The 24,557-nt window shown below is 43.0% G+C and overlaps 1 protein-coding gene and 1 pseudogene across 1 annotated transcript in view; both read right to left on the bottom strand.

The window, feature by feature from the left end:
• The window catches only part of ZDHHC15 (zinc finger DHHC-type palmitoyltransferase 15), a 109,189-nt gene that overhangs the window by 11,100 nt on the left and 73,532 nt on the right, over window positions 1-24,557 (bottom strand). The window contains exons 10-11 of the mRNA XM_037139551.2: window positions 23,642-23,745; window positions 1,664-1,742 (exon numbers count right to left, since the gene is read on the bottom strand). Coding sequence (XP_036995446.1) covers window positions 1,696-1,742; window positions 23,642-23,745 — 151 coding nt within the window. The 3' untranslated portion in view covers window positions 1,664-1,695. The remainder of the gene's footprint in view (window positions 1-1,663; window positions 1,743-23,641; window positions 23,746-24,557) is intronic.
• LOC119044964 (leucine-rich repeat-containing protein 59-like) lies at window positions 21,368-22,246 on the bottom strand (annotated as a pseudogene).

Here is a 24,557-nt window from a genome sequence, read left to right as displayed (position 1 = left end):
AAATAAAATAAGTTCAGTCAAATAGGTTCAGAGGGCTACTACATTCTCCTTTTGGAGAGTCACAAAACTAATTTGCATAGTAAAAGTCTTGAGAATCCCTATGGTAAAGACAACTCTCTAATTTTGCTAATACAGGGTTCCCTAAATTTATTTCAGCAGAGAACTTCATTCCCCTTTAACATCTGTTAATAAGTCAAAATACTAGTGCTTCATAGAATATTCATAGTAAAATGCAAAAATAAAAAAAATGCGAGAGGTATATGCCATGGGTAACTGAAATCCAAATGCTACCATACCAGTTGTCTCACTTAAATATCAAACATTTCATCAGTGCTATGGATAAAAGGACATTTAATTCTTCTCTATTTTTAACCTTTGATTGTAAGTGAAGTACTGGTAAATAGTTGAAGTTATGTTTTTAAATGTAGTGCCACAGTGGTAAGAGCATGCTCTGAGGTCAGACAGACCCGGTTTGCAATTTCAGTTTATCCATTGACTAGCTGGAAAGATGATTTAACATCTCTGGACTACAGTTTTCTTATAAGTAAAATGGGAATAATAACATTCACCTCACAGAGTTGCTGCAAGGATTAAATGAGATAATATACATCAAATACAACAGCAAAGTAGCTGGCAAATACAAGATCTTATACAGTAACTATACTGGCACACAGCAGAGTTTTATAAGGGAAAAAAGTGAAGACCCAAGAGCCCATAAACAGATTGATAGGCTTCTGAATAATTGCTAGCTTTTTCACGGGAATAAAACTGAAAGCTTATCAGATTAGAGCTTTGAACTCACTGGTATTTCTATCACTAAAAAAAAATCTCCATTTAATACTGAATTACACTGGATTATTTCCTTGTGAATGTTGCAAAGAGAAGGCTCTTTAGCTTTTCACTAGACAAAAGACGATCTCATGTATAATGCTGCCTGACACTGCTGAACAAATTAGTGGCATTTTGGGAGAATTAGAGTATAAAGATGGTGCTTTTGCCTGTGAGTGGGTAAGAGTAGATTGTTAGCTGACATAATGGACTCAGGCAGAAAGAGCCTGGAATCTAACGAACAAAATAACCTGATGAACAAAATAGAGACAGAGGCATGGATTCATGGAACAGTTGTCAGAAGGGAGATAGTGAGGGGGGACTGGATGAAAGAAGGTGAAAAGATTAGTCAAAGAACATATGCATGATCTATAGACAAAGACAACAGGGTAGTGATGGCCACAGGAAAGGTGGAGGCAGGCAGGGGGGTGGGGATAGGGACATCTGTAATAGTGTCAACAATAAAAATAGAGTAAAAAAAAAAGAACCTATTTGTAATGTATATCATTTTAAAGGCCTAAAATGTACCAGAACAAGATTTGTAATTCATAGTATAAAAGCACATAACTTGAATGGGCTGTTTGGCAGTTTCTGGACATCCTGTAGATCTTTTTGTCCAAGTGACAAATGTGAGTTAACAGATAATCAAGATATCTTTTTTCAGTACATAATAGGGAAATTATGTCTAGAACTCCTACATATGTGAATAATACAAGAGTGATGAATTTAACATCTTGTTTACCAAGGTGAAAACTTATTCTTTTCCTAGTAACCTCCCAAAGCTGCCTCTTAGCACTCCAGGTTGCATTCTGTGTGCCTCCCTTAGAATACTGACCTGTCTTAGAGATGCAGGAAATGTGAAAACTGCTACGTTTCTGTTTCCACTGCAAGAGATGATGAACCTTCTGGATAATCTGCAAGGTTGAAAAGTAGAGGTGATCACTCATCAGAATGGCTATCATTCAACAAACAAGTGCTGGTGAGGCTATGGAGAAAAGGGAACCCTAGTGCAGTGTTGGTGGGAATGCAGACTGGTGCAGCCACTGTGAAAAACAGTATGGCATTTTCTCAGAAAACTAAAAATGGAACTGCATTTTGACCCAGTGATTCTGCTGCTGGGAATATACCCTAAGAACCCTAAAACACTAATCCAAAAGAACCTATGCACCCCAATGTTCATAGCAGCACAGTTTACAATAGCCAAGTGCTAGAAACAGCCTAAGTGCCCATCAGTAAACGAGTGGATCAAAAAACTGTGGTACATTTACACAATGGAATTCTATGCAGCAGAAAGAAAGAAGGAGCTCCTACCCTTTGGGGCAGCATGGATGGAACTGGAAAGCATTATGCTAAGTAAAATAAACCAGGCAATGAAAGACATACCATATGATCTCACCTATAAGCAGAAAATAATCAACAAAACAAATAAGTGAGCAAAATAGAACCAGAGACATGAAACATGGAACAGACTGACAGTAACCAGAGTGGATGGGGAAGTGAGAAAATGGTAGAAAGAAAGGGAAGAGACTAGTTATACAGCATGTATGAATGACCCAGAAACATGGACGAGAGTTGAAAACTGACTGTGGGAATGGGGGATAGGCTGTATGGAGGAGGGCAAAAGGGGAAAAATTGGGACAACTGTAATATAATAACAATAAAAATTAAAAACATAAAAAAACAGAAATAGGAAAAATGTGAAGGTGATCAAATGTCCTTTTCTCTTGTATGGGTGGGTATTTATTCACTAGAATATTTCCTTCTTTTCCAATCTCTAGAGGCAGCAGACATCTGCAAAATCTCTAAAGACTGGTGTGTTATACTGAAGCATTTGTAACCAACCCAGACATTCACATTCCAAGAGTAGTCAGCCTGCTATACTATGAACTAAGATTATTTTACTTATCAGTATTATCTGATCTATAATACTGCCTGGTATTTGACAGCTCAACATCATATGGTTTTTAATGGAATGTTTTGGGTCTTGCTACTCACAAAATTACCCTGTCTTGCTGTTATTCTACTGGACATAATTGAGGTAGCTCTTATAGGACTTTGTGTTTGTGTGGGTTTTTAAAAAGATTTTATTTATTTATTTTTTAGAGAGAGGGGAAGACAAGAATAAACAAAGGGAGAGAGACATCGATATACAAGAAAAACATTGATCGGTTGCCTCTCGATTACCCACACATGGGAACCTGGTCTGCAACCCAGACATGTGAATTGAACTAGCGACCTTTCAGCTCACAGGCTGGCACTCAATCCACTGAGCACACCAGCCAGGGCTGTTGGTGTGTTTTTAAAAATGAATGAGGTATGTAGAAAATAAGAGGCTCTGAAATTAACAGCCAATATTATTTGTAGTATAAATGTTTTGTTTCTAACCTCCAGCATTTTGGGTCAGCAAAGTGTGCTCAATCAGCTTACTTAATGTGCAGATAGTCACTTTCTTTATACTCCCTGCATAAAATGTACTTGGCCCTTTGAGGTTAAAAAAAAGTTGACAGTGGTTGACCCTTATGATACAGGGTACAGCCAAGGGGGGGCCCCCCAAAAAAAGATTTGGAATGGTGTCCAGAATTCAAAGTGTATAGAAATATTGGAGAGACATATAAGATGTCCTCACCCCCCCCCCCCCAGGGGGAAGGGATGAATGGAGCCAGGCCATTGAGAGCTATTTTGCATAGCAACAGTTTTGGAGCTACCTCTGGAGGAATGGTTATTTAACATATCTATAACCTTTAACTGGTTTCATAGATATGTTAAATAGCAGTGGCCAAGTTTGGAGCCAGGCAGAAGGGAGAAGGTAGTGAGCAGGGACTCAAGATGGGATCTATGAGCTGTTCTCCTGAGGGAGAAGGGTTTGAGACTCAGAATGTAACTAAAGGCTGCTCTCCGGAGTGAGTGGACTGGGACTCAGGAGGATGTAACTAAAGTCTGGACTCCTGAGTGAGAAGGGCTTAGGGACTGAGGATGGAACTAGGGGACTCAAGATGGGAACTAAGGGCTGCACTCCTGAGTGAGAAGGGTTTGAGACTCAGAATGTAACTAAAGGCTGCTCTCCGGAGTGAGTGGACTGGGACTCAGGAGGATGTAACTAAAGTCTGGACTCCTGAGTGAGATGGAGCTAGAAGGGACTGAGGATGTAACTAGGGGGACTCAGGAGGATGTAATCAAGGTCTGCACTCCTGAGTGAGAAGGTAGGACTGGGACTCAGGAGAATGTAACTAAGGCCTGCTCTCCTGAGTGAGAAAGGCTTGGACTCAGGAGGATGTAACTAAAGTCTGCACTCCTGAGTGAGAAGGTAGTGAAGGGGGACTCAAGATGGAACAGAAGGGACTCGAGATGGTAATGAGGGGCTGCTCTCTGGAGTGAGAAGGGCTTGGACTCAGGAGGATGTAACTAAAGGCTGCGCTCCTGAGTGAGAAGGCCTGGGAGAGAGAGCCACGCGGTTTCAGCAGAGTGAGGACCCCCTGTTGGTGAGGTGAAAGAGGGAGCCACGTGGTTTTGGCAGAGTGTGGACCCCCTCTTTCCCAGGTGAAAGGGAAGAACCCAGGCAGCTTTGCCAGAATGGAGATCCCTGCAGCCAGGTGAAGAAGACAGCCACATGCTTTTGGTGGAGTGCGGACTCCTGCAGCTTTGGTAGAAGAGGCCCACGCGGCTTTGGGGTGCCCCCTTTGGCCGCGGGGCCTGAAAAGCAACAGTGACTTTGACTGGAACTGGGTACAAAGGACTCTTGCCAGTGGACCATGAGAGGGTACCACAGTACTTTGGATTAACTCGAGATCCTGCACAGTGACACAGCTGACGGTGCCAGCGGCCTGCAACACAGACGTGTGCTCTTTTCCTGATTTACGGTACCCGGAGTTGGGACAGAGGGAGAAGGGAGCGCTGTGTGGGTGTAGGTGTACAACCTAAAGGACTTTGATATTTTAGTGGTGGCATTAGGCCTGAATAGCATTAAATAAACATTTTGTTTCCTTTTCACAAATCTCTGGCTTTAAGAGATGTGTTTCCAATTGGCGGCGGACAGAAGGGCCCAGTAGATTTTAGTATTTTGGTTTTTGGGAGGGGCCCCTGTTGTACAGCAGTTTTGGGCATCCCTAGGTGGGCCAAATATTGTATTGCCCCTCCCACGGACCTCCTCTTGTTCGGTAACAGTTTTTGGCGACTCCGCCGGGACGATAATTGTCCGTGGCAGACCGACCCCCTCAGGTGCGAGAGAGTGAGGCTTTGGAATTTTCCCAGTCTCTGAGGATTTCTCTGTGCTCTTGAGGGCATCGGCCGCCTAGTCACGCCTGGAAAGGTGAAAAGGAAACAAAAGAGGGAAGGGAGCAAAGACGTGAAAGTGTTTTGGGTTGAAAACTTGGTTTCTGACTGCTCTTTTGCAATAATGGAGCTAGAATTGTGGGCGGTAGCAGGGGAAATACCTGGTCTTTACGCCACCTGTATTCTTTTTGCTCTGAGCCTTTGTTTTCTTTGTTGGAACTGTATGAGTAGTTCTACAGAGAAGCGTGTAATGGTTCAGAAGGAGAAAGGGGTCTTAGAACCCCTTCCTGATAGTAGATCACAGGAGGAGAAAGATGATGAGGAAAGAAACCTCATTAATTCTCTGAACCCAGGGAATGAGGGACCCCAGACAGCAGTAACTCCTGTGGTGACACTGCTTTCTGGGGAGGTGAGGCCCACTGTAGCTTCTCCTGCCCTGCAAGTGGGAGAAGTCTCCACCATGGATTCGCAGCCTCTGCAAGTGGGCCCTGCTCACCCGCTGCAGCAGGGGTTGCCAGGAGCCACTTTGGCTCCAGAAAATGGAGCTGCAGAACCCCCACCTTTACAGGTGGGTGGAGCCTGCTCTCCACCTGCATTGGTGACTGCAGCCTCAGTGCACCACCCCCACTGGGTAGAGGGTGGCTTTGTGGTGTCCCCTTGCCCGCTGGTGGAAGGGGCCTTGGGGGCTTCCGGGGCTCCTGAAACCGGAGTCCTGGAACCTTCCCAGGTGGGTGGAACCAGAGTCGGGGTGCTGCCATTTTGGGTAAAATGGATGAGCCACGTGAGTGCCCCACCATGGAGGACAGAGCATGCATGGGCATCACCATCTTGGATGACCCTGCATGCATGGGTGCTGCCATGCTGGATGACTCCACGTGCATGGGCACCGCCATGTTGGAACTGGATAAGGCTTCTCTTCTGATTATGGGCTGTATGCTGCTGCTGTGTGAGCACTGCAGCTGTCAGGTTCTCTGTGTAACTGGTTCTGATAGTAATGGCTCTGGTTTTGAAGGTCATGAACTGAGGTCCAAGGGTGACCATCTGCTTTATAAGGTATTTGCAAGGTCTAAGTTTCAGAAAGGTGCAAAATGTCCCTGTGAATCTAGGGACTTTTAGTGGAAGGTACCTGTAGTGCTATAGACTTTTGGCTGCCACATACTGAGTTTAAGTACTGAGTTTAAGTATAGTCCTTCCCAGTGTGGGAAAGGGACCAAGATTAAAAGAGAGTGATGGTTAAATCTAGATGAGTAGAAATATGTATAAAGAATATGAAAGTTTTAAACCTGGAATAAAGGAAACCTCAACTACTTGTTTCCTGGTTTCATGGGAAAAGCAAGTTTCTCACATGTAGTTCTGTTTCTGATCAGAAACCTGTATTGTAAGACCTAGTGAAGGTCACCTGTAACCGGTTGGGGAGAATGCTTTTGCCACCCGGGACCTAGGAAGGGTCATTTGGGGCTGATGAGTGTATCAGCCTGAGGCAAAGAGCATGTCTCTGCCAAGAGACCGGGCCTGAAAGAGCATGTCTCCGTACCTGAAGACCTGTTTAAGGTCACCTGTAGCCGGTTGGGGAGAATGCTTTTGCCACCCGGGACCCAAGAAGGGTCATTTGGGGCTGATAAGTGTTTCAGCCTGAGGCAAAGCAGCATGTCTCTGCCATGAGACCGGATTGGAAGAGAGCAAGTCTCTGCCATTGGTTTTGTTTCTGATCAGAAACCCTGTGTACCTGAAGACCTAGGAAAGGTCACCTGTAACCGGTTGGGGAGAATGCCTTTGCCACCTGGGACCCAGGAAGGGTCAATTGAGGCTGATGAGTGTTTCAGCCTGAGGCAAAGCAGCATGTCTCCGCCAAGAGACCGGGCCTGAAGGAGCATGTCTCTGTGAGGCACCAGTGGATGCATTGGTGCGAGAGAATGTCTCTACCTGTATTGTTTCGGAACACTGTGTTTCAGATTTTGCTCTGTATCTGCTCTGAAAAGGAAATTGAGGATTCCAGGAAAGACTGAAACTTCATACTCTGTAGGAAAGTGAACAAGGAAAAGGATTTTCCATTATGATTTGTATTTTTCTCCCTACCTGATCTCTCCAGAAATTTGGCATTTTAAAGGAATGAGTGATGACATAAGGTTTCTTTGCATAAAACCAATAAGACCAGTCTTTAATAGTGGTTTTGTTAACCAAGACTTTGGCTGGAATGTCACGCCTGAAGGAGGCATGTATGTGTTCTGGTCGTTACCAGAAAGCTCAGAGGAACTGGGATTGACCTGTGAAGCTAGTGAAAGCCCACAAGAAAAGCCTGGTACTTTAGTTGGTTGTGCGGTTCGTGCCAGTATTTCTAGGGAAGGAACGAAGGTTGCTTTCCTGAAAGTTGGCTAAAAAGGAACCTGTAGGCACAATGGAGGCTCAAGGATTTGAGCGAAACAACTGGTACAGGCGAAGCCAGATGGCAGGTGTGTGGCTCTGCGTTTGTGCCCTGAGGGGCGGAGTGAGAAGTCAATCTGAGGGTTCCCTGTGTCAGTTCCAGCAAAGTAGACTTAGGGATCATAAGTGATCCAGGCTGCTCTTGGTGTGTTTATGCAAATGAACAGTCAAAATCAAAAGCGGGACCCGAAGTAGTCCCTGTAAATAACAGTGAGGGTGATCTTAAGGAGAAAAATTATAATTCAAGGAAAATCACAATGCTTAGTATTGGACATCAGAATGGCGCAGCTAATTGTCTTGAAAGTTTGTTTTCATTTGAAAGTTGAAACCAGGTTTGTGATGTTACCGAAGATGTACAATTTACAGGTGCAAAGGATCTTGCAATGGAATGTCTTCCCAAAAGACAGTCTCACAGGCGCAGAGACTGGTTTGGGGATTGTTGTGTAAATTAACCTGTGTGTTCTCTGTTTTCATAGAGTGTATGCCTATGACCTGCCTATGCCTATGAGTGATTGGTTGCAATATAGGCCTCACTTAAGGAGCCCATCTTCGTCATCACCCCCCGAGACTCAACGGTTTGGCTGAACTAAGTAGTTGGGTTGGTGAAGGGCTGGGGCAGTCTGTGGGCTTCACTTTGAAACTGAATTTCCCTTTTCTGTCTCGATGGCTTGGGCAGAAAGGGCGCAGAAATCTGAAAGGAGGGAAATCTTAATGTATTCCCCTCAGCCTGAGTGAAGTATAGTGGAGCACAAGAGTTTTTAGATAGGTGTAACATGCCTTGTACACCTTCCACCAGATAAGCCATTCTTTACTGGAGTGTCTGCCTTTGTCAATTAATGGTTATGATTTAATTGTGCTTCCAATTTCTTACCTAATCTGTCACCTCCAGAATATGACCTGACCAGAATGCCAACGGTCCAGTAATGCCAGCCTTTGGACACCAAGCCTGCGACGTCCAGGTGACAGCCAACTGACCAGGACCCTGTAAGGTCTTTCCCCTTACAGGAAGGACTCCCTCCGTGCTGCACCCCCCCTTTCAGGGCACCCCTGACCCCGTAGTACGTAGGACAGCGTCCATTTTCAGCTCGAAGCAGTTACAAGAAGATGAGATCTGCGTCCATTTTCCTTTATATGATTATAAAGAAGGTGTATATCTGAAAGGAGGGATATTGATACAGGGTACAGCCAAGGGGGGGGCCCCCAAAAAAAAAAGATTTGGAATGGTGTCCAGAATTCAAAGTGTATAGAAATATTGGAGAGACATATAAGATGTCCTCACCCCCCCCAGGGGGAAGGGATGAATGGAGCCAGGCCATTGAGAGCTATTTTGCATAGCAACAGTTTTGGAGCTAACCTCTGGAGGAATGGTTATTTAACATATCTATAACCTTTAACTGGTTTCATAGATATGTTAAATAGCAGTGGCCAAGTTTGGAGGCAGGCAGAAGGGAGAAGGTAGTAGCTGGGACTCAAGATGGGATCTATGAGCTGTTCTCCTGAGGGAGAAGGGTTTGAGACTCAGAATGTAACTAAAGGCTGCTCTCCGGAGTGAGTGGACTGGGACTCAGGAGGATGTAACTAAAGTCTGGACTCCTGAGTGAGAAGGGCTTAGGGACTGAGGATGGAACTAGGGGACTCAAGATGGGAACTAAGGGCTGCACTCCTGAGTGAGAAGGGTTTGAGACTCAGAATGTAACTAAAGGCTGCTCTCCGGAGTGAGTGGACTGGGACTCAGGAGGATGTAACTAAAGTCTGGACTCCTGAGTGAGATGGAGCTAGAAGGGACTGAGGATGTAACTAGGGGGACTCAGGAGGATGTAATCAAGGTCTGCACTCCTGAGTGAGAAGGTAGGACTGGGACTCAGGAGAATGTAACTAAGGCCTGCTCTCCTGAGTGAGAAAGGCTTGGACTCAGGAGGATGTAACTAAAGTCTGCACTCCTGAGTGAGAAGGTAGTGAAGGGGGACTCAAGATGGAACAGAAGGGACTCGAGATGGTAATGAGGGGCTGCTCTCCGGAGTGAGAAGGGCTTGGACTCAGGAGGATGTAACTAAAGGCTGCGCTCCTGAGTGAGAAGGCCTGGGAGAGAGAGCCACGCGGTTTCAGCAGAGTGAGGACCCCCTGTTGGTGAGGTGAAAGAGGGAGCCACGTGGTTTTGGCAGAGTGTGGACCCCCTCTTTCCCAGGTGAAAGGGAAGAACCCAGGCAGCTTTGCCAGAATGGAGATCCCTGCAGCCAGGTGAAGAAGACAGCCACATGCTTTTGGTGGAGTGCGGACTCCTGCAGCTTTGGTAGAAGAGGCCCACGCGGCTTTGGGGTGCCCCCTTTGGCCGCGGGGCCTGAAAAGCAACAGTGACTTTGACTGGAACTGGGTACAAAGGGACTCTTGCCAGTGGACCATGAGAGGGTACCACAGTACTTTGGATTAACTCGAGATCCTGCACAGTGACACAGCTGACGGTGCCAGCGGCCTGCAACACAGACGTGTGCTCTTTTCCTGATTTACGGTACCCGGAGTTGGGACAGAGGGAGAAGGGAGCGCTGTGTGGGTGTAGGTGTACAACCTAAAGGACTTTGATATTTTAGTGGTGGCATTAGGCCTGAATAGCATTAAATAAACATTTTGTTTCCTTTTCACAAATCTCTGGCTTTAAGAGATGTGTTTCCAATTGGCGGCGGACAGAAGGGCCCAGTAGATTTTAGTATTTTGGTTTTTGGGAGGGGCCCCTGTTGTACAGCAGTTTTGGGCATCCCTAGGTGGGCCAAATATTGTATTGCCCCTCCCACGGACCTCCTCTTGTTCGGTAACACTTACAGTTTCTGCTTGGTACATTTTACTTTATGAAATCAATGTGCCATCCACAGTGCTCCTGAAAGTGTGAGCTCTGGATTCCAGAAGATAGAGGACACCCAGGGTAGGTTACCCATGCCACAGTTAACTAGGTAGATTCCTGACACAAGGTTGCTTTCTTCCACGAAGAGTGGAAAAGTAAAAGTGGCTCTGAGAATGTCTTTGGAATCATAGCTTCAGGTGGGGTACAACATTCGGTCTTGTCTGGACTCCCAGACTTAGGGTATTCTTGTCCTTAAGTCTGAACAGTAAGTAGCTGCATTGGACAGAGAACAACTCATGTTTGTCAAATAACTCAAAGAGAAAAGGTATCAGGAAATGCTTTAGCATACATCTCACCTCACTCATACATTTATACCATGAAGGTAATTGATAAAGTATGGAAGGCAATTCTGCAAATGCAATGCACTATTTGCCTTGCTACTTCTTGCTGATGGTTGGCTGTCTCAAAGTTCTGTAGATATGGATGGGCGATGCACCATTTCAGAAATTGGCTTTTAGTATTCTGCTAAATGGGTTTCTCTCACTCTTTACCACTGTAATCCACACACCTGTTTGTCACAGGATGCTTCCTTCCAGTGATTATTTGAATTAAAATCAGGCTTGCAGACATTAAAGCCTGAGCTTAAAAACCCAATTATCACCTTCCTTCATAGTTTCACTCCGAGGGGAGATGAAACTAAGGCTGCAACGGTAGAGTCATCACCTGGTGAGGGCTAAATTGAAAAAAATGCAGTTTATTCAAAACATCAGCTCTGCATAATTAGAAGACAAATGCAGAATTTAGAAAGTCAATTTACCTTCTTCTTCTACCATCTACACTTAATCTCTTTCCCAACCCCCACCTTCTTTTGCTGCCTATGGCCACAGTGATTTCACCATTATTCAGTAAATGTCAATTTCAACCAAGAGTAGCTCCACTTTAGTCTTAGTCCTAGATATCCTCTCTTCCTTTAAAATCTTATGTTCTCACACAAATCCTTGATACTTGGGAAGTGACCATAACAATATATGTAAACTTTCTAGCCATTGGTTCTCAGTGATTGGTAAGATAAGGAAATGAACACAATGTGGGATCTGAAAGACCTTCTTAGGTTGAGTTACAAATGCTTCATGGTCTTACATAAGTCATTCTACCCCCCCAGCCTCAGCTGTTTAATCTGTAAAATGAGGCGATACTCTGCCATTTGCAGTATTTTTGTGATGCTCTCCCCTGAATTATGAGTGTCATCTAAGATTCTACATTACCCTATGACTTTCTTTTTCTCCATTCATTTCCTTGTCCACATGGAGGTATGTCAACATTGCTTAGCTGATTCCAAATTTTAAATTGTATGTACTTTCCTAGCCTTATTCTCTCACTTGGTTATCTTCTACACCTCTCATGGGTTTAACTACCATCTCTATACAAATGCCTCCCAGATCTCTCTAGTCACTGGGACTATTTCCAGTTATTTAAAATGTCTCTGGCTTTGATCCTCCCTCTACATTTTTAGTGATGCCACTGCTCATGAAGCCATTGTGACACATGCCCAACGATTCCTCTTTCTGGTTCTTGTATCTCCAAATTTCAAGTCTGCATACTAGTACCTGACTAATCTTTCTAAAATTTATATTTCATTGTATCACTATAACTTGGGAGAGAACAAAGTTTTGCCACTCCAAAATATGGACCAGTCCAGCCCTTTGGGCATATTGATTTTAAGAAACAAAAGATTCAGAAAGAAACTTTGACCCTTCCCCTTTACCTTCCTAAAGAAATTCAGATAGAAAAACTTGCTTTTAGAAGGGAACCTTAGCATATATAAATTAAATGTGGCAGACAGGGAGAAATCGAGCAAAGCCTGTTCGCTGGACTTCCCTCTGTGTTCTGTAGTTTTTTGGTGGCCCAGTAAGAATTTATTTACCACACATCATTTAATGTTTAATATTTACAACTTACAACATGATTATATTTCTTAAATGTGATAATGCCTGTAGATCGCCTGGCATATAATAGTCATTCAAGAAATGTTACTGGTACTCTTGGAATCAAACAATCATCTATATGTGACCTTAGTTTGCTAGAGTTGCAGAGAATAATGAAATGAAGGTGATAACATCTCTGACTTAAAGTTCCTATCCAGTTCTTTACCATCCAAAATTTTCGTTGGAGCCAGATTACTTTTTTTTATCACTTAGCTTGGGGTCTTGTGCATTATTCATGACTTCCCTTGTACCTTCTCCTTCTTCATTCCTCTCCACCAATCCAAATCCTATATGATCTTTTAAAAAAGATTTTGTGTATTTATTTTTAGAGAGAAGGGAGGGGAAGGAGAAAGAGAGGGAAAGAAACAAATGTGTGGTTGCCTCTCACATGCCCCCAACTGGGGACCTGGTCTGCAGCCTAGGCATATGCCCTGACCAGAAACCAAAGCAGTGACCCTTTGGTTTGCAGGCTCGCACTCAGTCCACTTAGCTACACCAGCCACGGCCAAATCCTATATGATCTTTAAGACCCAATTTTTACTTCCTTTGTAAAGCCTTTTTTGACCAGCCCAGCTCATAGGAATCACACTCTCATTTTATTTCTTCTAGCACAAACTTTATGGGTCTATTTATTTAACCAAAAATATATCTTGCACTGTGTTTTGTTAAGCAACTTTTCATGTATGTGTCTTATCTCTTCAAATAAATGCAAGACACTTGAATTAAGAGACAATAATGCATAACTCTCCTTATGAGTCCAATGCTATAGCTTTAACAAATACTAGTTTATTTCTTCTGTTATTTTTCTTTTTTATTAGCTCAGATTTATTTTTATTTTATTTTTTAAATATATTTTATTGAGTATGCTATCACACTTGTCCCAACTTATCCCCCTTTGCACCCCTCCACCCTGTATTCCCCCTTCCTTCTGGCAGTACTCCACCCCTTAGTTCATGGCCATGGGTCATGAATATAAGTTCTTTGGCTACTCCATTTCCTAAACTGTTCTTAACCTCCCCTTGTCTGTTTTTTACCTACCAATTTGTACTTCTTGATCCCTGCACCTTTCCCCTATTCTCCCCCTTCCCTCTTCCAATTGACAACCCTCCAAATGATTACTGTATCTATAATTCTGGCTTCTGTTCTGCTTGTTTGCTCAGCTTGTTTTTTTAATATATATTTTTATTTTATTGATTATGCCATTACATTTGTTCTATTCCCCCCCCTCCGTTCCCCTCCACCCTGCACACCCCTCCCCCACCATTCCCCGCTTTAGTTCATGAACACATGTCTCAAGTTCTTTAGATTCTGTATTTCCCCTACTATTCTTACATTCTTACCCTCCCCTATCTATTTTCTATCTACTGTCTATGCTACTTATTTTCTGTACCTTCTCCCCCCTTCTCCTCCTCCCACTCCCCTGTTACTAACCCTCCACGTGATCTTCATTTCTATGGTTCACTCCTGATCTAGCTGTCTTCTTAATTTGCTTTTGTTTTAGGTGTGGTTATTAATAACTGAGTTTGCTGTTTTTTCACTGTTCATCTTTTTTAACTTCTTTTTCTTAGGTAAGTCCCTTTAACATTTCATATAATAAGGGCTTGGTGATGATGAACTCCTTGAACTTGATCTTCTCTGAGAAGCACTTTATCTGTCCTTCCATTCTAAATGAAAACTTTGCTGGATAGAGCAATCTTGGTTGTAGGTCTTTGGTTTTCATGACTTGGAATACTTCTTTCCAGCCCCTTCTTGCCTGTAAGGTCTCTTTTGAGAAATCCGCTGACAGTCTGATGGGAACTCCTTTGTAGGTGACTGTCCTCTTATCTCTTGCTGCTTGTAGGATTCTCTCCTTCATTTGAATCTTGGCTAATGTAATGATGATGTGCTTTGGTGTGTTCCTTCTTGGGTCTGAGTTCTTTGGGACTCTCTGAGCTTCCTGGATTTCCTGGAAGTCTATTTCCTTTGCCAGAATGGGGAAGTTCTCTTTTATTATTTGTTCAAATAAGGTTTCCACTTGTGACTATTTCTCTTCCCCTTCTGGTACCCCTATAATTCGGATGTTGGAGCGTTTAAAGATGTCCTGAAGGTTCCTAAGCCTCTCCTCATTTTTTTGAATTCTTGTTTCTTCATATTCTTCTGTTTGGTCATTTTTTCCTTCCTTCTGGTTTGCTCCCTTGATTTGGGTCCCAGTTTCCTTTCCATTACTATTGGTTTCCTGTATGTTTCCCTTCATTTCAATTAGTTTAGCCTTCATATGTTCCTCTAATTTGTGACTAAAATCAACCAGTTCTGTGAGCATTCTGATCACCAGTGTTTTGAACTGTGCATCTGATAGTTTGGCTATTTCTTCATCACTTAGATTTATTGGTTCTGGGGCTCTGAGTTGTTCTTGAGACATGTTTTTATTTGTTCATGCCTGTTATGTATGAGGAGAGGTGCCTTAGGTGTTCACCAGGGTGGGGCCACCCAGGTCACTGGTTTGTGACACTGTATGTGGGGGTGGGGTCAGAGAGGGAGCAATGGCTGTCCTCACCACTCACCCAGTCCACCTCACCGCTCGCCCCCTGCCTGTTTATCTGAGCGCAAATGTGCAAGCCCGCAGCCCTGAGCCGCACGGTCTCAATGCTCGCCTCTTCACTGGTCTATCTGTGCGCAAATGCGCAACTGACCTCAGATAGCCAGCCGCATCTGTTCCCTGTGTCCGCCTGTAGCTAGCCCACACCTGGGATCCTCACCCTCAGCTGCCTGTGCACCGCCTGGGTTGGGGATCTTCCCTGCTCGACCCGCTCCACTGCTGGCTTAGCCCCTCTCACCGGTTTAGCTGAGCATTTCATTGTTTTCGGACTCCGTATTGTCAATTTTCTGTGTGGTTTGTTTGCGTTTATTGTTGTTAAAACTTTATTGTTTTTAGGTTTGGTTGTGTGAGGACGCAAAGTATTCCCACCTACGCCTCCATCTTGGCAGAAGTCTCAGCTTGTTTCTTAGACTCAATTGTTGATGGTTGTGAATTGATTGCCATTAAAAAAAATGTAATGTTTATTGTATTTTTCCACTTTGAATATTTTCATTTAAAAATATTTTATTGATTATGCTATTACAGTTGTCCCAATTTTTCCCCCTTTGCCCTCCTCTGCCCAGTATTCTCCTTACCTCCAGCATTCCACCCACCCCAGTACATGTCCGTGGGTTGGGCTTGTGAGTTCTTTGGCTTCTCCATTTCCTATACTATCTTAACTACCCTCTGTGTCTTTGTTCCTACCAATTATGCTTCTTTTTTTAAAAAAAGATATTTTATTATTTATTTAGAGAGAGGGAAAGAGAAGGAGAGAAACATCAGTGCATGGTTGCCTTTTTCATGCTCCCTACTGGGACCTGGCCTGCAACCCAGGCATGTGCCCTGACTGGGAATCTAACTAGTAGTGAACCTTTGGTTCGAAGGCCAGCACTCTATCTACTGATCTTTAAATCCACACCAGCCAGGTCAACTATGCTTCTTAATACTTGCACCATTTCCCCATTCACCCCCTCCCACTACCAGCTGATAACCCTCCATATTATCTCCATATATATGACTCTGTACCTGTTCTGGTTGTTTGCTTAGTTAGTTTGTTTTTTTAAGATTCATTTGTTGATACTTGTGAATTTTAATGTTCATGGTTTTGATCTTCCTTTTCTTACGTAAGTCCCTTTAACATTTCCTGTATAATGGCTTGGTGGTAATGACCTCCTTTAGGTTTACCCTGTCTGAGAGGCACTTTATTTGCCCTTCCATTCTAAATGATAGCTTTGCTGTTTAGAGTAATCTAGGTTGTAGGTTCTTGCTTTTCATCACTTTGAATACTTCTTGCCAGTTCCTTCTAGCCTGCAAAGTTTTTTTCTTGAGAAATCAGCTGATAGGGTTTTTCTTTTTTTAATATGTTTTATTGATTATGCCATTACAGTTGTCCAATTTCGCCCCTTCATTCCCCTCTACCCTGCACACCCTCTCCCCTTCAATTCCCCTCCTTTAGTTTATGTCCATGTGTCACAAGTTCTTTAGCTTCTACATTTCCCATACTATTTCTGCCCTCTCCCTGTCTGTTTTCTACCTACCCTCTATGCTACTTATTTTCTGTACCTTCTCCCCCCTTCTTCTCCTCCCACTCCCCTGTTACTAACCCTCTATGTGATCTTCATTTCTATGGTTCTGCTCCTGATCTGGCTGTACTCTTGGTTTGCTTTTGTTTTAGGTGTGGTTCTTAATAACTGTGAGTTTGCTGTCCTTTCACTGTTCATCTTTTTTATCTTCTTTTTCTTAGATAAGTCCCTTTAACATTTCATATGGTAAGGGCTTGGTGATTAAGAATTCTTTGGATTTGACCTTATCTGAGAAGCACTTTATCTGCCTTTCCATTCTAAGTGAAAACTTTGCTAGATAGAGCAATCTTGGTTGTAGGTCCTTGCCTTTCATGACTTGGAATACTTCTTTCTAGCCCCTTCTTGCCTGTAAGGTCTCTTTTGAAAAATCAGCTGACAGTCTGATGGGAGCTCCTTTGTAGGTGGCTGTTCCCTTATCTCTTGCTGCTTCTAGGATTCTCTCCTTCATTTGAATCTTGGCTAATGTAATGATGATGTGCCTTGGTGTGTTCCTCCTTGGGTCTTCCTTCTTTGGGACTCTCTGAGCTTCCTGGATTTCCTGGAAGTCTATTTCCTTTGCCAGATTGGGGAAGTTCTTTATTATTTCTTCAAATATGTTTTCCACTTGTTGCTGTTCCTCTTCCTCTTCTGGTACCCCTATAATTGGGATGTTGGAATGTTTAAAGATGTCCTGAAGGTTCCTAAGCCTCTCCTCATTTTTTAAAATTCTTGTTTCTTCATTCTTTTCTGTTTGGTTGTTTTTTCCTTCCTTCTGGCCCACTCCATTGATTTGAGTCCCTGTTTTCTTCCCATCACTATTGTTTCCCTGTGCATTTTTCTTCATTTCATTTACTGTAGTCTTCATTTTTTCATCTAATTTGTGACTAAAATCAACCAGTTCTGTGAGCATCTTGATCACCAGTGTTTTGAACTGTGCATCTGATAGGTTGGCTATCTCTTGGTTTCTTAGAAGTATTGGCTCTGAGGCTTTGAGCTGTTCTTCTTCTTGAGTTATAATGTTTTGGTCTGTTTATGCCTGTTATGTATGAGGGGCAAAGCCTTAGATGTTCACTAGGGTGGGACAACCCAGTTTCTGGGTTGACACTGTATGTGGGGGCGGGGTCGTAGAGGGGCAATGGCATCTGTTCTGTTCTCTCTCAGATTTCGGTCCCCTCAACTGCTTCCTGAAAGCAAATTGGGCTTTTCTGGTACTGGTTCCTGGACGTGTGGGCTTTTGCACCCTCCAGAACCCTCTGGGTCTCTCCAACAAACTCTCTGTGAGCCTGGGAGCCTCTCCCGGCACCTCAAACCCTGAAAGTTTTTCCAATTGGTGCTTTTAGGCTTTATTTCCTGGCACTGGGGCCCTGGTTTGCGTGGTCTGTCTCACTGCTCGTTCCTTTGCCTGGTTTATCTGTGCATAAATGTGTGACTGTGGTCAGCCAGCCACCTTGCGCCTTTACTGGGTCTGCCCATTTCCACCCCATGCCTGGGATCCACCAACTGCTGCCTGTGTGCCTGGGTAGGTCCAGCTGCTTTTTCCTTCAGGGACCCTTCTCTGCCTGCCACTGACTTTACCCCTCTTACTAGTCTGGATGAATGGTTCGTTGTTGTCGGACTTTGGTACAGTTCAATTTTCTTTCTGTTCTGGTTGCATTCTGGTTGCTATATCTTTGTTATTCATAAACTTGGTTGTGTGAGGAGGTACAGTGTTTCCACCTATGCCTCCATCTTGGCTGGAAGTCCCAGCTGATAGTCTTATGGGAACTCCTTTGTATGTAACTTTCTGTTTTTCTCTTGCTGCTTTTAAGAGTTCCTCTTTATCTTTAGCCTTTGGCATTTTAATGATGATTTGTCTTGGTGTGTTTCTCTTGGGTCCAACTTGTTTGGGACTTTCTGAGTTTCCTGGATTTGGATGTCTATTTCCTTCACCAACTTAGGAAAGTTTTCTTTCATTATTTTTTCAAATAAGTTTTAGATTTCTTGATCTTTCTCTTCTCCTTCTGGCAAGAAGGAGATTCAAATATTGGTACATTTGAAGTTGTACCAGAAGCTCCTTACCCTAGCATCAATTTTTTAATTCTTTTTTCTTTTTATTGCTCTGATTGAAACTTTTTTCTTCCTTGTGTTCTACATCATTGATTTGATTCTCAGCTTCATGCACTTCACTGTTGATTCCTTGTAAATGTTTCCTTATTTCACTTCATGTAAACTTTATTTCTGCCTGGTCTTTTTTGTGCTATTGAAGTACCCAATGAAGTCCTTGAGCACCCTAATAACCAGTGTTTTAAACTCTGCATCTGATAGATTGCTTATTTCCATTTTGTTTACTACTTTTTCTGGAGTTTTGCTGTTCTTTCCTTTGGGCCATATTTCTTTCTCTCCTCATTTTGGCAGCCTCCCTGTGTTTGTTTCTATGTATTAGAGCTGCTTTGACTCCCTGTCTTTGTAGGTGGCCTAATGTAGTAGAGCACACTCATCAATCAACATGAGGGGGAGCCTTAGATAATGGCCAGGGAGGGGCAACCCCTGTGAACTACATTGATGGAGTCTCAGATATGGTGTTATTACTTTGTGGCTCTGTGTGGGAGAGGGTTCAGAGAGGAGACAATGCTGCTGCCTGGCCTCTAGAGTTTTGTTCAGGAGGAAACTGTCCAGTGGCACTCACCCTGATGCCAAACACTTCAGTTTCTTCCCATGTGCTACTGGTGCCCTTCCAACTGCTGCCCCCCATGCTGGAGCCCACAGGGAGTCTGTTTAAGTTCAAAGTCCGTTGCAGGCTCTTTAAGGGGAGACACTTGAAAATCCCACAGTTTCTTCTACCACCCCAACCCCCAGAAATTATATAGCCAGAAATTATGGGGACTTATCTTTCGGGCACTGGATCCCTGGGCTGGATAGTCTGGCATGGGGCTGGGATCCCTCGCTCCTGAGATATCCCTCCTGATTTTTATCCATCATATGTGGGTGTGGGACCATCCATTCCACATCTCCTCGTTTCTACATCTCTGCCCCTCCTACCCATCTGGATGAATGTGACTTCTTTAATTCCTTGGTTGTTGGACTTCTATACAGCTCAATTATCTGACAATTCTGGGTCATAGTTATTTTGTAGATAAGTTGTAATTTTTGCTGTGATCGTGCAAATAGGTGAGGTATGCTTACCTATACCTCCATTTTGATCAGAAGCCCCATAATTTTCTTCATGGATTATTTATCATGGCAGCAGAAAATACCAAATTGAAAATAAATCAAAAACTTCTTCTACCATGAACAGTTACTAATGGTCTCACCCCAAAATTTTTGTGTTTTGCCCAAACAAAGGAGTAGTATATTAGAGAGTGTGTGTGTGTGTGTATAATATTTATTTATTTTTAGAGAGAGGGGAAGGGAAGGAGAAAGAGTGGGAGAGAAACATCAGTGTGTGGTTGCCTCTCGTGTGTCCTCTACTAGGGACCCGGCCTGCAACCCAGGCATCTGCCCTGACTGGAAATCAAACCAGAGACCCTTTGCCTCACAGACCTGTGCTCAATCCACTGAGCTACACCAGCCAGGGCTATTAGAGTATATTTAAGAGCCACAATGTTCTAGAGTCTGAAGTCAATATTTTTCTGGATAAATGTCCAGCATTTGATAAGAATGAGATTAGTTCTTCCAAACCCCGGTTATCATTAACACCAAATGTTGTATTAGCAAGTACAAGCAAATTTTTGGTTTTGTGTTTTAGAGATTTGGAAGCAGCTCATGTGTCCATCACTAGATGAGTGGATAAAAAAAAGCCATGGTGCATTTACACGATGGAATACTACTTGGCAATAAAAAAGAACAAAATCTTACCCTTTGCAACAGTGTAGATGGACCTGGATAGCATTATGTTAAGTGAAAGAAGCCAGTCAGAGAAAGACAAGTACCATATGATTTCACTCACATGTGGAATCGAGAACAAAATAAACTAACAAACAAAATAGAAACAGACTCATAGATAGAGAACAGACTGACAGCTGTCAGAGGGGAGGGAGGCTTGCAGGGCTGGGTGAAAAAGTCGAAGGGATTAAGCAAATGAAAAAACCACATAGACATAGACAACAGCATGGTGATTACCAGAGGGAAAAGGGGTCAGGGGAGGTAGGAGAGGGTACAGGGAGATATATGGTGATGGAAGAAGACTGGAGTTGGGGTGGTGTGAGATATACTCAATTCTCATGTGAGTTCTGTTTTCTCAGGACATTATAAGGAAGGCAAAATGATAGGGGGAGAAAGGATACCAGAATGGAAACCTAGCTATCTCAAACTAGCTAGGAGACCATAAGCAAGTCATGGCAGGCCTCAAATTTCTTATGTGCAAGTGCTCTATTGGACTGGATAGTCTTGAAGTCCCTTCCTGAGGCTGAGTTTTTATGTGATCATTAAAATGTCTGAATGCCTGAGTACTTTAAAAAAATAGGTATGCCCCTCCCCTGTGATTTAGGCTGGATTAGCTGAGCATAATGTTTCCATAGTCCACAATAACAACCTCTGCCTCCTGATCTGCCCTGGCTACCCAGAGAGAAATGAAAGAAAAGGTTTGTGACGTATAAATGTATCAATGTATTGACAGCTGACCATTTAGAAGAAATGAGCCTTGCCTTTGCACAGCTTTGTATAACTAGAAAAGACTCTGTTTTTCCTCTCCCTACCCTCAAGCCTATTCCTTTAGGCATGCAGGTTTTTCCTCTCCCTACCTTCCACTTCTTATGCCAGGGAACCCTGACTAAGGAACAAAGTCCTACAAAGAAGAGGTCTTGAGTACCCATCGGCAGCCATTTGAGATTGCCAGTAGGTCTGATGCTAAGATGAGGTTGTGTCCATCAGAACCCAATTCCATATAAATCTAAGCTCCAAGACTGGGAGACAGCAGCTATTGAGGACAAGTTCACTGCTAAGAATCAGTCTCCCACTGGAGGATGTCATAGCTGTGCAGACCCAGAACACATTGTTGTAGATAGTGATCCACTGATGCAGAGAAGCTGCTGCATGTCTGTCACCACCCCTCCATACCACCAGCCCACTGACCATGCACAGCAGTAGCTTCAGCACAGCCCAGAACCGCTTGTGTTTAGGGGTGGGCTTACAGGATAGAGAACCAGACTTGGATTTCAGGGCCTAATTTGTTTCTTTCTTAGTTTTATTCTGCTCCTGTCTGGATGATTCAAGAGCATCATACTCCTTTCTCTAGTGTTTCTTCTCTTCCTCCTCTCCCACTTCCTCAATTCCCACTCCTGAGCCTCCTCAGCTTACTGATTGGCCTCCAGCCTCTTCTCAGCCTCTTGTTCTAATACTTCCAGCCACCACTACCTCTCTCACTGCTAATCCACTCACACAGCCTTCACATGCTGCATGTAACATCTTGTTGCCACACTGCTTAAACTGCTTCTCATGCAAGCAATCCCCTGCCACTTTAGCCAGGACAGGATCCAAGGGGTTGTCCTTCATTCCAACTACTTCAGGCTCTTGGGCTAAGCAAAGCTGCCAGGCAGGGTGACCAACTTAATGTTGAGGACATCGTGCTGGAGGTCGACCAAAAAGCCAAGGTCTGTGGCAGTTATTGCAGTTTGTTGTTACTCAAGTCTAGCCCAGCAGGTGTGAGTCCACAGAAATCCAATGGTAGAGTAGTCAGCTTATTGCAGGACAGATCCAGTATGGCAGCCTTTGGAACCACAGACAACTCCTTGACTGAGACCTCACTGAGGCTCAGGTTCAGTTTGCTGCCATATAGCTTGTCACAGAGATTCTTGCCCTTGCTACTGGCCTTGGTCATGGTGACACAGGCTGAGTGAGTACCCTTCTGGGGCCTTGATTGGCAGCAGATGCCTGAGAAGCAGCTCCTCAGCTCAGCAAACTCATACCCAACCAAAAAAGCCTGCTTCCTCTACTGCCCCAGGTATGAAATCTCTGTCACCCATCTTCCCCCGGCCACATTATGTTCCCCTCTCCTGCTCCCACTGGTGATACTATACCTGTTTTATGGTTGAATATTTTTTATCAGGTCTGGAATTGGAAACTGGCTTAAGAAAATAACCTCCTTATAATATAGTGCTACATCTACACTTAAAAGTATTCGGCTTGCCAACACCAGGTTCAGATATGCATTTTTTCCCATTATGGAGATATTTTAAACCAGGTTAAGACATAAGTCTCTGACTTCTATTAGTTTGGGTTTTTTAATACCAAAATAAAACTTATCACCTTTACTAGAAACTGCTACAAGTAAGTCTGCACAAAAAGACTGATAGCTTAAGGAAGGTTTTCAAAACACAGTCAGTTTTTCAATAAAGAGCCAGCAAGAGAAGGTAAGGGAATTTCTTTTGTTACAACTTCTTTGGGCTGGGCCAGAACTCTTTCCTTTTGTAACTATGGATCTGGGACTGTTTTGCCTTGATTAGTCTTATTAACATAACTCACTCTAAAACTGGACTTCCAGGTATAGAATCCAGGCCTACATAATCTAACTGGGTTAATATTTAGAAAGGGTTGTTTCTGATCTTTGTTCCCCACCTTAATGAGCCTCAAGTTACTATTGGGACCAGCCACTAAAAATTACTCTCTGAAGCCTGTTACTAGCAACATAAACAAATGCTGGAGACACAGTAGTAATCATAGCATTACATGAAGACAAAGAATAGGTGGCAATGGGGGTACATGGTATGAGAACTTAAACTACATGCATGTGTAGCTTGCCTGCAGTGCTGTCTTTTTTGTCACATATTCAACCTATTCTAAAAGAGAATGGGAATGAGATTTTACAGAAAATATAAGCAAAGTGAATGAATCAGAGTACAAAAATGTAACCTATTGTCCACTGATTGAATTTACTAAGGACAAAGGACAATGAGTGAAAAACTGGCAGAACTGTTTACAAAATGCATAGCACTGTTTATTATATTTTCTGATTTATCTAATTAATCATGGTATCACAAAGCTTGTAATGAACCACCCAAACTGCCATCTCATCCTATCTAAGTCAATCATATTTGCTAAACAATCTGCCCATACTTGTCCTTGTCCATCCAAAAGGAACTTATCAGGTTGACATGTTATATAATCTTCCTAGACAATTTGCTCACTATACTACATTGGTTGTATTAATATAGTCTTTATTAGTGCTTGGACTGCTGGGTGGAGAAAAGAATTCCTTACTTTTGAGCCTACTTACCTCGGTTGTGATCATCATTGTCTTCCCAGGCCTCTTCATTTGCTAGCAGTGGATTCTGTGACTCATTCATAGACCTCATAGGGAAGGAGTGTCCATCACCAGGGCTGGAGGGAAAAAGAAGGCAGTGAGCTCTTGCAACTGACATAGACTTTTTGTAAGGTAATAATCCTAGTAGAAATAAGAAACTTATTAGCAACATTTCAATGATTTACTTTATTGGCTAGGACCATAGGGAATAGAATCTTACAATAGCATCATTTGCCTGCCATATTGCTTTCAATTGCTATATCTTATTTCTTTGCATCAGTTTGACTGGGCATTGTGAGACACAAGTTAAAGAGTTGCTTACAAACAAAAACATCTTATGTGTGAATAAAATGCTTCATACATATTACTTAATGATGATGATTCCAATTATATCCATCGTATTGTTTGCTTCTAAATTTTCAAAGAAAATTACCAGATTCAGTATCACTGAATACAATGGAGATAAGTTGCTGCAAATTGGTGTCAGATAATAATGTCTGAATGCCCCCACTCTTTGGCCTGTATAGTGCAAAGGTTATGAAGAATTGGGGAAATGAGACAGAGTGAGTCATCCCTAAGAGTACAGATTCTGGGTGCAATTATCCACATGTGGAATCCACCTTATAGATATATACAGTAACCTAGAACTACTTCATAGGTTAATCTATGGCCACTAGCAGATGGGATGCTTTGGAAAAAACTGAGCTGGCCATAACTAAAGTGGGTTACAATTTGAACATTTGAGTGTGTATATCTGAATGCATTCCAAATTGGTAGGAGTGGCTTTTGCATTATTCATTCAATATTATATATACTTTTTATCCTATTAACAAATGTGTGTGACTGAAAATGAACAGATTTCAGGTCTGCCCACTTTTTAATTGGATTG

This window comes from Artibeus jamaicensis, unplaced genomic scaffold (assembly GCF_021234435.1).
Source record: "Artibeus jamaicensis isolate MK-2021 breed Jamaican fruit bat unplaced genomic scaffold, CSHL_Jam_final contig_240, whole genome shotgun sequence".
Classification (NCBI taxonomy): domain Eukaryota; kingdom Metazoa; phylum Chordata; class Mammalia; order Chiroptera; family Phyllostomidae; genus Artibeus; species Artibeus jamaicensis.
This window is presented reverse-complemented; position numbering and strand designations above follow the sequence as displayed.